This window comes from Stegostoma tigrinum, chromosome 19 (assembly GCF_030684315.1).
Source record: "Stegostoma tigrinum isolate sSteTig4 chromosome 19, sSteTig4.hap1, whole genome shotgun sequence".
NCBI lineage: Eukaryota > Metazoa > Chordata > Chondrichthyes > Orectolobiformes > Stegostomatidae > Stegostoma > Stegostoma tigrinum.
The window spans coordinates 44765891-44780605 of NC_081372.1; the positions used below are offsets into that span (position 1 = coordinate 44765891).

Consider the following 14715-nt stretch of genomic DNA (forward strand, 5'->3'; position numbering starts at 1 on the left):
TAAACCTTTATCGAATGAGAATTCAGCAACAGGAATAACGAATAAACATTTCTACAACGCTCCGTCTGGAAAAGATTGGTTGGGGGGGGGGGGGCGTGGGAAAGGGAGTGGTTTTGAGGTGGTGCTGTAGAAATTATTATCCTGCTCCCTATTTGCAAAGACAAGGGAGAGTCTAAAACTGGGTGTTTGGCATAAAATTTACTTAAGTTTATGACTAATGAATGCTGAAATAAGCAAATATATGAACTGCCCTTTAATAAGAATTTGACATTATAAAACTGTGAAACTGTGTGCTAAATATGTTTACATGATATTTAAGCTCTATGAAGAATGTAGCAGTATGAAAGCTGAAGTTATTTTAAGGGACCATGTTGGAATCATGCCACCCAGTGCATTAATAAAGTGCAGTACAAAAATAATACACAGAATGTGGAATGATTTCTGCGGTTTATATATAGTCAGGAGATCCTGGCAAATGTTCTTGCAGCACATTTAATAAAGTTGTTGGAATACCAAATTTTTAAATTTATATTATGTTTATCCATGTTCTTTTGAATTAGTATATAAACAGTGTGTTGGAGGGCTGTAATCCTGTTCAGGGTTTGGTTATCTCTGATTTATTTTTTTCTTCATAGATGCTGCTAGATCGCTGAGTTTTTCCAGCAACTTCTGTTTTTGTTCCTGATTTACACCATCCGCAGTCTGAGTCACACCTTTCTAACACTCATCTGGTAGTTTTTGTAATTACTCAAAATAATGTTAATGGCAGTAAGATAATTTCATGTAAAAGCAAAATATTGCAAATGCTAGAAATCTGAAACAAAATACTAGAATCACTGAGGAGATGAGCAGCACTTGGAGCGAGAAACCGTGATAACGCTTCCGCTTCATGATCATTCATCAGAACTGGAGATGAGTAGAGATGTGTCAAATAGGAAGGATGAGGCAGGAAAGAATAAATGAGAGGAAATGTGATAGGGTGGACAGCAGAACAGATTAAAAACAAAAGGGACAATGGTGCAAGATTAAAGGAAATGTTAATTGGTTGTGCTTTAAAAAAATATCTGGGGAGGCATCACTGGAAAAAAGGGCATGATCAGGAGCTATGATTTTTTAAAATACTGCCATATGATCATTTACATCTACTCAGAGAGATGTGAACTCAGTTTAATATGTCATCCAAAACATGACACTTCCAACAATGCAGCACCCCCTGCACAGTGCTGCACTAGAGAGTGAGCTGATATCTTGTCCTCTTCTCTCCCCCTCCCCCCCCAATCCCAATAGCTTGTGACTCAGGTGAGATTGATACCAACCGAAACGCATTAGTCCTGTTTGATCTCTCATAATTCCCTTTTCCACCTCTCCTAATTGTTAAACATTCTAGGGAGTTTTGAGAAGATTTGTAGCTCAGGTTGAGGTTCTGGATGTGAGTTTGCTCGCTGAGCTGGAAGGTTAGTTTTCAGACGTTTCGTCACCATTCTGGGTAACATCATCAGTGAGCCTCTGGTGAAGCGCTGGTGTTATGCCCCACCTTCTATTTATCTGTTTAGGTTTCCTTGGGTTGGTGATGTCATTTCCTGCGTTGGTGATGTCATTTCCTGTTCTTTTTCTCAGGGGATGGTAGATTGGCTCCAAATCAATGTGTTTGTTGATGGAGTTCCGGTTGGAATGCCATGCTTCTAGGAATTCTCGTGCGTGTCTCTGTTTGGCTTGTCCTAGGATGGATGTGTTGTCCCAATCAAAGTGGTGTCCTTCCTCATCTGTATGTAAGGATACAAGTGATAGTGGGTCATGTCGTTTTGTGGCTAGTTGATGTTCATGTATCCTGGTGGCTAGCTTTCTGTCTGTTTGTCCAATGTAGTGTTTGTCACAGTTCTTGCAAGGTATTTTGTAGATGACGTTCGCTTTGCTTGTTGTCTGTATAGGGTCTTTTAAGTTCATTAGCTGCTGTTTTAGTGTGTTGGTGGGTTTGTGGGCTACCCTGATGCCAAGAGGTCCGAGTAGTCTGGCAGTCATTTTGGAAATGTCTTTGACGTAGGGGAGAGTGATTATGGTTTCTGGGCCCGTTTTGTCTATTTGTTTGGGTTTGTTGCTGAGAAATCAGCGGACTGTGTTCATTGGGTCCCCGTTCTTTTTGAACTACGAAGAGCAGAAGAAAATCACCGATACAGTGTATTCAAAAAGAACGGGTACCCTATGAACACAGTCCGCCGATTCCTCAGCAATAAACCCAAACAAACAGTCAAAACGAGCCCAGAAACCATAACCACTCTCCCCTACATCAAAGACATTTCCGAAATGACTGCCAGACTACTCGGACCTCTTGGCATCAGGGTAGCCCACAAACCCACCGACACACTAAAACAGCAGCTAATGAACTTAAAAGACCCTATACAGACAACAAGCAAAACGAATGTCATCAACAAAATACCTTGCAAGAACTGTGACAAACACTACATTGGACAAACAGGCAGAAAGCTAGCCACCAGGATACATGAACATCAACTAGCCACAAAACAACATGATCCACTATCACTCGTATCCTTACATACAGATGAGGAAGGATACCACTTTGATTGGGACAACACATCCATCCTAGGACAAGCCAAACAGAGACATGCACGAGAATTCCTAGAAGCATGGCATTCCAACCGGAACTCCATCAACAAACACATTGATTTGGAGCCAATCTACCATCCCCTGAGAAAAAGAACAGGAAATGGCATCGCCAATGCAGGAAATGGCATCGCCAACTCAAGGAAACCTAAACAGATAAATAGAAACCAGGACATAACACCAGCACTTCATCGGAGGCTCACTGATGATGTTACCTAGAATGGTGACGAAACATCTGAAAACGAAACTTCCAGCTCAGCGAGCAAACTCACATCCATGTTAAACATTCTATGTTCGGTTAACATTGACTTGAGTGTTCTAGTTTATACTTCCTATATCAATAATTGATGTGCCATCCACTTGCCACCCAATTGATTAAGAACTGATATGCAGAAAATGGGTGGGTTTCTCAGCCTATCACAGGCTTGGTAGTCATGTCCTAAGTTGCCTGAAGTAGCTGGCTAATCAGATTATGGATTGAGGGTTATTCCTCAGTGAGTTGAGAAGCAGGAGGTTAAGTGATTTTTAAAAAAAAAATCCCATTAGAGTGGGAGTCAAGGGAAAAGGGTGGATCAGGAATCTAGCTTTCAAAGGCTGCCCTGTTGCCTTATTTCCAAATGCACCCCCCGCCCCACCCCCACCGTGGTAGAGTAAATTGAGTTTTTCCTTCTTTCCGAGTAACCAAGTCGGCAGTTTGCCTTGGTTTCCAAATGAGGAAACCAAGTAATTGGAGACATGATAGATTTAGATCTTAAGTAGTCATTAGTTTGTGGCAGCTTGAAAACGCTTAGTTGACCTCGTCACCCAGAGCTTAATAGGTGAGGTGGGGTAAAGGGAACAAATACCTCTTTTTCGTGCCAACTTGCCCAATTATTACCCCCTTCTTGCCAGCCCTTTGGCTACCCTCAGAGAGGGGAAAATTCCATCCTGTGTTGTCGTGATTTCCACATCTAATCACTCTGGCTGGTAATAGGAGATTGCAAAGATCATGTCAATTATGATTTGAACAAACACTTTTCTCTCAGTAATGTCCATCAATGCTGTCAAACATTTTCCTGTGAATGGCATGACTTATTTATAAAAGATGTGCTTGTAGCTCCACTTTACCAAATTACTCAAACTTGGCTGTCTAGAGCACTCATGAGTAAAACCACATTCTACAGACTGTGTTTAATTAATTTAAGAACACTAGTAAGAAGCACTAGTTACCAGAAAGTAAATGTTCCTGATTATGTTGGCAGAGTTTACATCTAATCAAGAATTAATCTGTTATTTCGTGGAAAAGTTACCAAATCAAATTAGTCCATGACAGTTATTAGTTCTCCAGAATGAGTTCAGAAATAAATCATCTTAGTGTTTTCTGCAGCAATAACATTAATTGTTTCATTTACATTATGGTCTTTATGTAGTGCTAAGAAGCCACAGTAGATATCTCGAAGCAGGACTGCGTCTGTGTTATTAGGAACACCACTGAGTTTCCTCAGTGAAATTTTGATTGGTCTCTAGAAACGCATAGAGTTTCTTGTCACTAAGTTATTAGCAATTCATGATTGAGGCTTATCTTTACAACTTGTTGCTACAAAATGTCAGTGGTTGCAGCTTGGGAACAACTGCCAGGATACACTTTAAGTACCATATTTTGGATCAAAATTGTTCAGGCTAATAATTATAAAGCTCCAATCATATTGCAGATACATTTTTAGCCAATATTGGACCTTGGATTGAGGGTGTAAATGGCTGTAAGTACCCTGTATTAAAAAAAGAAACTTGCATTTATATGGTCCCTTTCACAATATCTGTATCCCAAAGCACTTTATAACCAATTAACTACTTTTGTGTGGTTACTATTGTGGGTGTGTGTATATATAGGGCACAAAGTAGAAAGCCATTTCTACCTGTTACAGTGAAAGCAACTAATATCTGTTCTTACTGATTTTCCTACTTGCTTTAAATTCTCAGCAGCCATTGTCACACTACCTGATTTTTTTTTGTTTTCTTTCGTGAACAGAATAAATTTTGTTATCCAAAGCCTCTTTTGAACTATAAGAACTCCTAAATCTGAAAACAAAATTTGGTTACACTGCATGCCTTCACTCACCTGTGTATTGAAGTTTGCAGGTTTGTTGGTTTGCTACAGGCAATGTATAGCTTTCCATGGGAGTAAACCAAAAACTGCATTTATCTCCACATCATTATTTCTGTTCTTCACTCCTTTAGTGAAAGGAATAAGAAATAATAACTAGGCCCCTGGGGAGAATGCAGGCCACAAAAAAATGGGGTCAGGGAGATGATGTAAGCAGCCTGCAGGCAGACTCCTCTCTATACAGATCTGTGCACTATCCAGGTCTCACTGAGTGTAGAGTTATTTATGCAAAGCGTTCAGTTGCATTGTTTGTCATTAAAATAGTGAACAAATAAAATTGTATCTTCTTGATAAATTGTCATATATTGAATTTCTATTTTTCAGAAAGAAATTTTAAACAATGCATACATTGATTTATTGTAAGAGGGGACTTTTTTTTACAAATATCTGTTTCTATGTGAACTACACTGGATATGGACCTGTAAGATATATGTATCAGAAATTTTGATCAACAATTGACATTAGGAATTGTTCCTCCAGCAGCTGTGCTCAAATGTTATAGATGTTAAACTCATTTTTACATCCAACTTCATATGTATTTTGAGTGATTGGCAGCAATGAAAAATGTAAATCAGAACCCTCCCATATTTACATAAAACATTTGATCCTTTGAGTCCTTAAATTAATATTTTATAGTAGAGCGCATGGATATGCGGTTCAATAATTCAATGCGCAAGATAATTAAATATTGAGAATCTGCTTATTTTTGTTATTACTAAAACAAACGCAAATAAACAAACATGCTTTGCTTAGGTTTTGCACTTGTTATATGCTAAGTTAATTGCAACGAACTTGCTGCACTCATCAAAGAATTTAGCTATTTATGCTGCTGATGAAGTAATTACATATATTTGACAGATGCAATGATTAATAGTTTGAGAACGACTCACAGCTATACTTTTTTTGGTATTCAAATTTCCTGTGCTAAATTTCGCAAAGATGAAGCCTTCAAGTTTGGATTGCTTTGAGTCAGGCTTCATGCAGCAAATAAAGTAAATCTACTCTGTAATGTACATTTTAAGCAGGAACATGAGTCATAATATCAAGTGCGGTCCTGTAAGATATGTTTCATAAAGCTTTTGATCAACAATTAACATTAGAAATTTTTCCTCCAGCATCTGTGCTCGAAGATGTTAAACACAACGGTTTACATCCAACTTTATATGTATTTTGAGTGATTGGCAGCAATTAAAATCTGTAATTCAAAATCCTCCCATTAATAAAAAAACGTTTGATTCTTTGAGCCCTGAAATTCATATTTTATTTACAGCCAATTGTAAAATAGCTTTTCTATAATTTTCAGTTTATCTGTTTTATGCACTGAACTTTCCATGAAACCGTGAAATACTGCAAAGTGTTTCTTTTATTTAAGAAGCTAACAATAGTATTCGCGTAGATCTTTGACAGAATCCTAAATCTTTGGCATTAGAGCTTTATGCTTGAGCCAGTAACTTCACTCTAGTAGACGTGAACCCTTTGACACCGGCCCTTCAGTGAGCGAGAATGGTGGTACATTCCGTGAAGCAGCAATGATCGAGTATCAGCTGATGCGTTCCCACTGTGACATACCGTCTTACTGTCTCTCCCTCACTTTGTAGGTGGAATGAGCCTTGCTGCTAGCCCCTGGGCCGGGAGTTTAAGCAGATGCTGAGCTGTGGATAAACTGAGAGCGGGAGAAACTGCATTTGGAGCTGGAGTACAGTGCTGACATATTATTCAGTTACTGAGCTGAGCAGAAAAGTAATGGCTTCAAATTTTAATGACATTGTCAAGCAGGGATATGTGAAGATTCGTAGCAGACGCTTAGGGGTGAGCGTTTTTCTTTAATGCTTTGTTCTTTACGTCAAAGCATTGTCTTTGTGTCAATATTTACAACGTAGTATATGTCATTAGTAATACGTGTAGCTCAGGTACTAGCTGTTAGAGTAGATTAGCAACAAGGGATTATATCCAGAGTTTATAATGATATCATAAGCACAATCCTTGTTTGGCTTTTTAATTTCATTGTGCAACATTATTGTACATTATAATAAGAAATATCCTTGAGGAACAGTTTTGATTATGATATTGGAAAAGTTACCCTTCATACTGCTTTTGTTATAATTTGAACATATAAGTTTAATTATTTGATGACAGAAGGGTGTCCCAAAAAGAAAATTGTCAAAATTAAGTAAGGAAGACATTATCTAGTGAGTGAAATGAAATGGTATGTGTAAAATTAATATTTATTTTACACTTGGGTGTAATCATTCGAAACAAGTGGTTTTACTTCCACGTCTCTGAAAGAGTAGAGTACAATGAAGGAAAGTTTCTTGTTCAAAATAAATAATGCTTTACCAGAGCATAATAATGAAATTGACTAGTGAAATGATGATACTGATTATTTCTCTTTACTTTTTAAAATGTATTTAAAATTCATTATAGTATGCATGGTTTGAAGTTGCATCAGATTGTGGTATGTATTAAGTGGCAACACTACGGCTGACTGTGCAGTACATCCTTTTGTATCAATGTATTTGAAAGGATTACTAAAATATTGTTCCTATTCATGTTTGGAAGAGCTTGCATCTATATTGCATTTCCAGTTGTGTGAATTATTGGCTACTTATAATATCGATAAATCCCTGACCATAATGAGGTGAAGAAATCTCTTTTCTATATATTAAGCAATCTCATTGAATGTCATTCATAAACATCATTTTATTTGGTTGAATAATTCAAAGTTGAGTTAAGGTATCAAGTGAAGTTGAGATAACTTAAAGTTGCTTTCTTATAAAGAACTGTTTGACAATTTTTTTTGCTTGATAAGGAAAGATTATTTTTCTGGACCATGTATATGACCGTGTTTTATAGGAAACAATATTTGCTTTAATTTACGTCATTGTGTTGGATGATTGAAAGAAGGCATTGCAAACACTTTGCTATGAATGTAGTGCTCTTTGAATGTATGGTGCATGGAATTGGGAGAACATGGGGAGGGAGGGTTATAAAAAAAGATTGCAAGTGGATGTGAAGTACGCAGGCGAAACACTGAAATAGTGGTCAATGCTCCGGAAAGATCATGCTATATCTGTCCTTGAGATCAAGTAAAGAAACTGTAAGACACTAGTACCCAGACAGCCTCCTGGGCTTAAGTGATCTAATGCTAGCCTGTCTGCTTATTCAGTTTTAGCCACGTTCTACTAAATCAGATTTGCATTCTCTTTTTTTAAAACTGTTAAGTGTACAGACAGCACAGATTTTTTTTGTCAGTTACTAACAGCTTAAGGTTCTTTTAGATTGCATTTCAAATTTGTGTAGTTTTTAAATGCTATTTGAGGTAATAGCCTACACACATAGGAGCAAAGTATCATCAATTATAGATGCCATCAATGTGGAACCACAGAATTATTGCAGCACAGAAGGATGTCACGTGATCTTTCACTACCTGTGCCAGCTCTCCACAAGAGCAACTCAGCTGGTTCCAGCACCCTGCCTCGTCCCCTTAGTCCAGCATTCCTTCTGTTTTCCACACAATTACTCATATCCCTGTTGAAAGTCATCATTGATTCTGCTTCCACCAAACTGACAGGCTGAGGTTTTCATATCCCACAAACTCATTGCAAAATATTATTTTTATTTTGCCTCATTGTTACCTTTTTAGCTGTTTTTGCCATTCTTCTTGCATTGGTGTCCTCTGATTCCAGACACTTTTATCAGTGGGATGTTTCTTGCAGTCTAGATTCCTCACTATGCTGAACATATATCTGACAGATCTCTAAGTTGAACAACTTCAGCTTCTCCAACCAAGCTACATAACTGAAATTGCAAAGGCACCCCTTCTTCAGAACTATTCTTGTACATTCTTTCCTGCACCCACTCTAATGTCTCCATATTTTTCTTGGACTCTCCTCTTCAGAATTGGACAAAACACTCCACTTGAGGCCAAATCAGTGTTTTATAAAAGCTCAATATAACTTCCTTGCTTTTTGTAATGTATTCATCTATTTATACTTAAGTTTTTATGTGGTTCCATTTCTGAACCACTGGAATGCTGCAAAACGCTTTTTAATCACCAAAGTAGTTTTGAAGTGCAGTCAGTACTCTAAGCTAGGAAGTATGGCAGGCAACATTATCATGTTGCTGTTTATGGAAACTTGCTATGTGATAATGACCAGATAATCTGTCTTCATTATGTCAATTAAGTGATAGATATTGTTGAGCTCATTAGGAATAACTTCTGCCTTTTCAATGAAAATATGCCAAAGGATTTTTAAAATATATATATATATCCACTAAGGAAGCAGAAGGACCCTTGATTCCACATTTTATCATAAAGGTGGTAACAGGGCAGAACACCCTCAGTGGTCCGTTGGAATAGCCATTTTTAATATTTACAGTTATATCCTTTTTAGTGGAGCTCAAGCCCATGACCTAGCGATTCAGAGGCAAGTGTGTTACCAGCTGAGCAGCTACAACATAGGAACAAGAGTAGGCTATTCAGCCCCTTGAGCCTGTTCTACTATTCAGTGAGATGATGGCTGATCTGTGGCCTAACTCTATGTATCTGCCTTAGATCACATCTTTTAATATCTTTGGTGAACAAAAAAAAACACTCAAATTTAAAATTAACCACTGATCCTACAGCCACTGCCATTGTGGAAGAGTTAGGAACCTTTTCTACCCTTTGTGTGTCGAAATGCTTCCTAACATCTCTCCTTTTATGGACTGTCATTAACTCTCAGGTTATGCCCCCTGTTTCTAGAATCCCCAAGCAAAGGAAATAAATTTTCTTTATCTATCCTGCCCTTTCCTGATATAATGAAAACTTTGATCAGATCACCCCTTAATCTTCTAAGTTCTACAAAAAAATGCCAAGTTTGTTTAATCTCTCCTCATAATTTAACCCCTGAGGCCCAGGTATCATTCTTGTAAACTTACGTTGTACTCCCTACAAAACTATATATCCTTCCTAAGGTGTGGTACCCAGGTCTGCTCTAGTACTCCAAGTACAATGTGGACAGGGTTTTGTAATTTAACTTCTGCATCCTTGCACTCCAGTCATATAGGTATAAAGCCAGCTTTCACTTAGATTCTTTATTTTCTGCACATGCTTGTGATATCATAAAGATCTGTGTACCTGAAGTCTTCCACCAGCTCTTTGGACATCCACTGTATTTAACAATGTAATAAGTTGATCTATCCTTTTTCATTCTAAAATGGATAACCTAACACTAGCTTATATCTACCTCTGTTTTGAACATTCACTTAGTCTATCAATATCACATTATAATTTTATGCTGTCATCTACATAGTCTACCATGCCATCTAACTTTGTGTCATCAGAAGATTTGTATATATGGCTTTCTATGCCATTATCCAAGTCATTAATAAATAATTTGAATACTTGAGGTTCTACCTGTGAAATGGAATTCCAGAACTGTGTTAACCTATTTTATGACCAGATTGGGAGGGGATATCTCTTTTTTTGTTTTCTCTCTTTTTAACCCCTTCTCAAACAGTCACACAAATATTTACTTTCCTATTAAACTTACAGCTGTCACATTTCATTTGAAACATAACTAACTAGATCAAAATAAAGGAGATAAATTACAGAAGTTTCCAGAATGAAGGAAAGGAGAATTTTTATCACTTACTAGACTTAAAAAAAACAGTAATAAACTTGAAAGGAAAGTTGGGAAATGTATCTAGTTCAAATCAAAGTAAAAGCAATTGGAACTTAAACATTTTTAGAGTTCATGACGTTTGAGAATGAGTCCAAGCCTTGACTCGTTATCTGCTATCTCATTTCTTCAACAGTGGCAAAGTTAACTGATCTCCTTGTCAGTTAATGGTGCTTTTCTAAGTTGCTTTATCGTTGGACATTGACTTTGAGATTCAAACAGTGAGCTGGAGTATGTATTCCTGTTCTTACCTTTTTCCCATCCCTCTATTGCTCAAGAACAGCTATTGGAATATAGCTCAGTACTCTAGAGTCCAATTCTGATGTCTTTTTCAAGAGTGATGATCTGCAAGTGTCTTGCATCCCCACATCCTTTCCATATAGGTCGGAGTTTCGGTATTGTTTAATACTGAGGTCAATTTCACTTCACTTGGTGATCTCATGAGCTTGTTTCAGCCAGGTCAAGAGATGACAACAGCCATTTTAGGTTGGTAATGGCCCTTTTAAAAAGTCATTTCAGCCCACAAAGGACCCTGGTATTAAAATAAATCATTGAAGCTGAATATTGATAATCTAAGTTTACCACTGTCACAACATCTCCCAACCACAAAGTACAGATGCAGGGGATACTTTGCCTTTGCATTTGCCGTAGTGTTCTCAATCTGGGTCAATATGAAATAGTAATGCAAACATGGAATCCTCATTCACTGTCTTCATTATAACCTGGCTTCAAAACCTGCTTTGGGTTTGGCAGGTTGACTTTTTCATCAAGCTGCACCATGTTCCAAATTCTTAACCCTTCACTGCTCAGTTTTATAATCCATTGAAAACTTTTTTTTAAAACCAAATTTGTCTTCTAGGGTGTTGGTGGGTTTGTCTCCTACAAGGGTATTTGGATTTTCATCTTTTGGTCATTTACCTGACATCAACCTAGATTGACTGGTTGGGGTTTGAGACTTGGTTCTGACCTTTTTAACCTCCCTGTGGGTAGTTCTGTGTTTAATTCACTGCATTGCACCTGCGGCCTGCACAGTGATGTCTACTGGGGGAATGTTTCATTCCCTTTTCCATTTGTTTTGGGAATGGGTTTTCCCCAAACGTTTTCTATTTTTATTGGAAGACTTCTGCCATCGGGCTCTGTTGCCTGTGACTGTGGCAGTGTAAATAAGGCCTTGGTTCTGCCCTTGCTGTCTTTTACATGGCTATTGGCCTAGCTTTGGCCCTTTTTCAGTTCTTCATGACTTGTCCTGATGTGTCTGGCTGGACTTCAGCCCCGTCTAATTTGAATGACGCTGACTGAGCAAGCTGAAACCAGAGGGTTTTACTGCCCCTGTGGAGCTTCAGAAATTATCTCTATTCTTTGTGTCTGTCACTTTCCACTAGTTTAATCAGACCCTTCTTTAGTAACTCTAATCCTCATGAATTTTGGCGCCATTTGAGTTTCTGAACCTTTGTTTCCAGCTTCCTGGTTGTTTGCTGCTGTGTCTTCCTGCAGCCTCCCTGTTCTCTCTCTGTCCTTTTCTGCTTGAGATGTATACCTTGCCACCAGTCGAATCATTTTCCAACAAAATATTTATTTTTGGCCACAGCAAGCTTGGGATGACCTCCACGGTTGCCAGACCCACAAAAGTTCACTCTGAGTAAATTGTAGCCAATGCCACCTCTTTACATTTCACCACGAGCCCTTTTACAGGCACACTGGAATGTAATTTCCTAGAGAGGGAGAATCTTGTATTTTTGTGAAGTGGAAAGGTTTGTGTGGTAATGTGAATTCTATTTCTGCTTTTATTTTAAAGCAGCCAGGGCCCACCATTCCTTTTGGTACAAACATCTGACAGCTGTCCCGATTCACAGTCATGCCTGAGCAGACACTGACATCTTTAATGCTAGAGACACTAATCGTGCAGGTTGAGTTTCTGGAAAATGTTGGAGCTGCCTGCAATTGTAGCACTTGGGGCAGCTTCTTGCCTTTCTCCTATTCTGAGCTCTCCCCTCCTGTTTTGATTTCTATGCCTTTGTTGTCTTTGCGTATTGTGACAATTTAAGCAGCATATTCGTCAGAGATAACCAGGTGTAGAGCTGGATGAACACAGCAGGCCAAGCAGCGTCAGAGGAGCAGGAAAGCTGACGTTTCGACCCTGGACCCTTCTTCAGAAATGGGAAAGGGAATTCTGAAATGGAGAGGGGGGAGGTGGATGGAAGGTGGAAAAAATGAGCAGATAGGTGGAGAGGAGACAGACAGGTCAAAGAGGTGGGGTTGGAGCCAGTAAAGGTGAGTGTGGGTGAGGCTAAGTCAGTCAAGGGAAGACAGACAGCTCAAGGAGGTGGGGATAAGGCTGGTAGGTAGGAGGTGGAGTTGGGGGTTGAGGTGGGAGGAACAGATAGGTGGGAGAAAGGATGGACAGGTCAGGGAGGCGGGGATGAGCTGGGCTGGCTTTGGGATGCAGTCGGGGTCGGGAAGATTTTAAAGCTTGTGAAGTCTACTGCAGGGTTTCAAAGCGAAATATGGGATGCTTTTCCTGCAACCTTCGAGTGGCATCGTTGTGGCACTGGAGGAGGCCCAAGATGGACATGTTGTCCAAAGACTGGGAGGGGGAGTTGAAATGGTTCGCGACGGGAGGTGCAGTTGTTTGTTGCGAAACGAGTGTAGGTATTCCACAAAGCAGTTTCCAAGCCTCCGCTTGGTTTCCCCAGTATAGAGGAGGCCACATCGGGAACAGTGGATATAGTATACCACATTAGCAGATGTGCAGGTGACCATCTGGTTGATGTGGAAGGTCTTCTTGGGGCCTGGGATTGAGGTGAGGGAGGTGCAATGTAGGGGCAGGTGTAGCACTTCCCGCGGCTGCAAGAAAAAGTGCAGGGTGTGGTGGGGCTGGAGGGGAGTGTGGAGTGGACAAGGGAGTCCCATAGAGTGGTCCTTCCAGAAAGCAGGTAAGAGTAGGTGGGAAAAATCCCCTTGGTAGTGTGGGATCAGATTGCAGGCGGTGGACCTGTCACAGGATGATGCATTGGATCTGGAAATTGGTGGGGTGGTCTATACAGACAAGGGGGTTCTGTTTTTGTTATTGCAGAGAGGGGGTGTGAGGGATGAGTTGCAGGAAATGCTGGAGATGTGGTAGAGGGCGTTTTCGACCACTGGAGGGGAAGCTGCAGCCCTTGGAAAAACGAGGACATCTGGGATGCCCAGGAGTGGAATGCCTCATCTCAGGAGAGGGAGACAAAGGAATTGAGAATAGGAAATGGCACTTTTGCAGGCAGGTGGGTGAGGGGAGGTATATCCGAGGTAGCCGTGGGAGCCTGTGGGCTTGAAATGGATATCGGTTTCCAGGTGGTTGCCTGAGATGGAAACAGAGGTCCAGGAAGGAGAGAGAGAGAGGTATCTGAGATGGTCTAAGTGAACTTAAGGTTGGGGTGGAAGGTGTTGAAGTGGATGAGCTGTTCAAGCTCCTCGTGGGAGCACGAGGCGGTGCCGATACAGTCATCAATATAATGGAGGAAGAGGTGGGGTTTAGGGCCAGTGTAGCTTCAGAAGATGGATTGTTCCATGTAACCTACAAAGATGCAGGCATACCTTGAGCCCCTGTGGGTACTCATGGCCAATTACTTTTGTCGGTAGGAAGTGGGAGGAATTGAAGGAAAAGTTGGGTAAGGACGAGTTCGGCTAAGTGGACGAGTGGGTCTGGTCGGGCCTGTGGGACAGGAAGAAGTGGAGGGCTTTTGAGCCATCTGCATGTAGCTATATAGGGACTTGTCATCCGTGGTGAAGATGAGGTGTTGGGGATCAGGCAATCAGAAGTTTTGGAGGAGGTGGAGGGTGTAGCTGGTGTCACAGATGTAGGTGGGGAGTTCCTAGATCAAGGGGGAGAAAATGGAGTGGAGGTAAGTGGAGACAAGTTTGGTGGGGCAGGAACAGGTGGAGACAACAGGTTGACCAGGGCAGCCTCACATTTTATTATCTTGGACTCCTGAGATGCTGTTGGGCCTGCTGTGTTCATCCAGCCTCATATTTTATTAGGTTGACCAGGACAGGCAGGTTTGTGGATTTTGGGAAGGAGGTAGAAGCAGGCGGTGTGGCGTTGGAGAAAGATGTGGTTGGAGGCTGTGGTTGGGAGGTCACCTGAGATGATGAAGTTGTGGATGGTCTGAGAGATGATGGTTTGGTGGTTGGGGGTGGGTCCCGATCAAGGGGACGGTAGGAGGTGGCGTCGGAGAGTTGGCATCTGGCCTCTGCGATGTAGAGGTCAGTGCGCCATACTACAATTGTGTCACCCTTGTCTGTGGGTTTTAT

The 14715-nt window shown here is 40.3% G+C and overlaps 1 protein-coding gene across 2 annotated transcripts in view; it reads left to right on the forward strand.

Annotated features, from left to right (window-relative positions):
• The window catches only part of LOC125461226 (docking protein 5-like), a 521375-nt gene that overhangs the window by 102393 nt on the left and 404267 nt on the right, over positions 1 to 14715 (forward strand). Inside the window, exon 3 of one of the 2 annotated variants that reach the window (XM_048549743.2) lies at positions 6361 to 6571. In XM_048549743.2, the coding sequence (XP_048405700.1) occupies positions 6506 to 6571 (66 nt within the window). In that variant the 5' untranslated portion in view covers positions 6361 to 6505. Of the gene's footprint in view, positions 1 to 6294; positions 6572 to 14715 lie in introns of those variants that run through there. The other variant, XM_059652830.1, reaches the window with a different exon arrangement.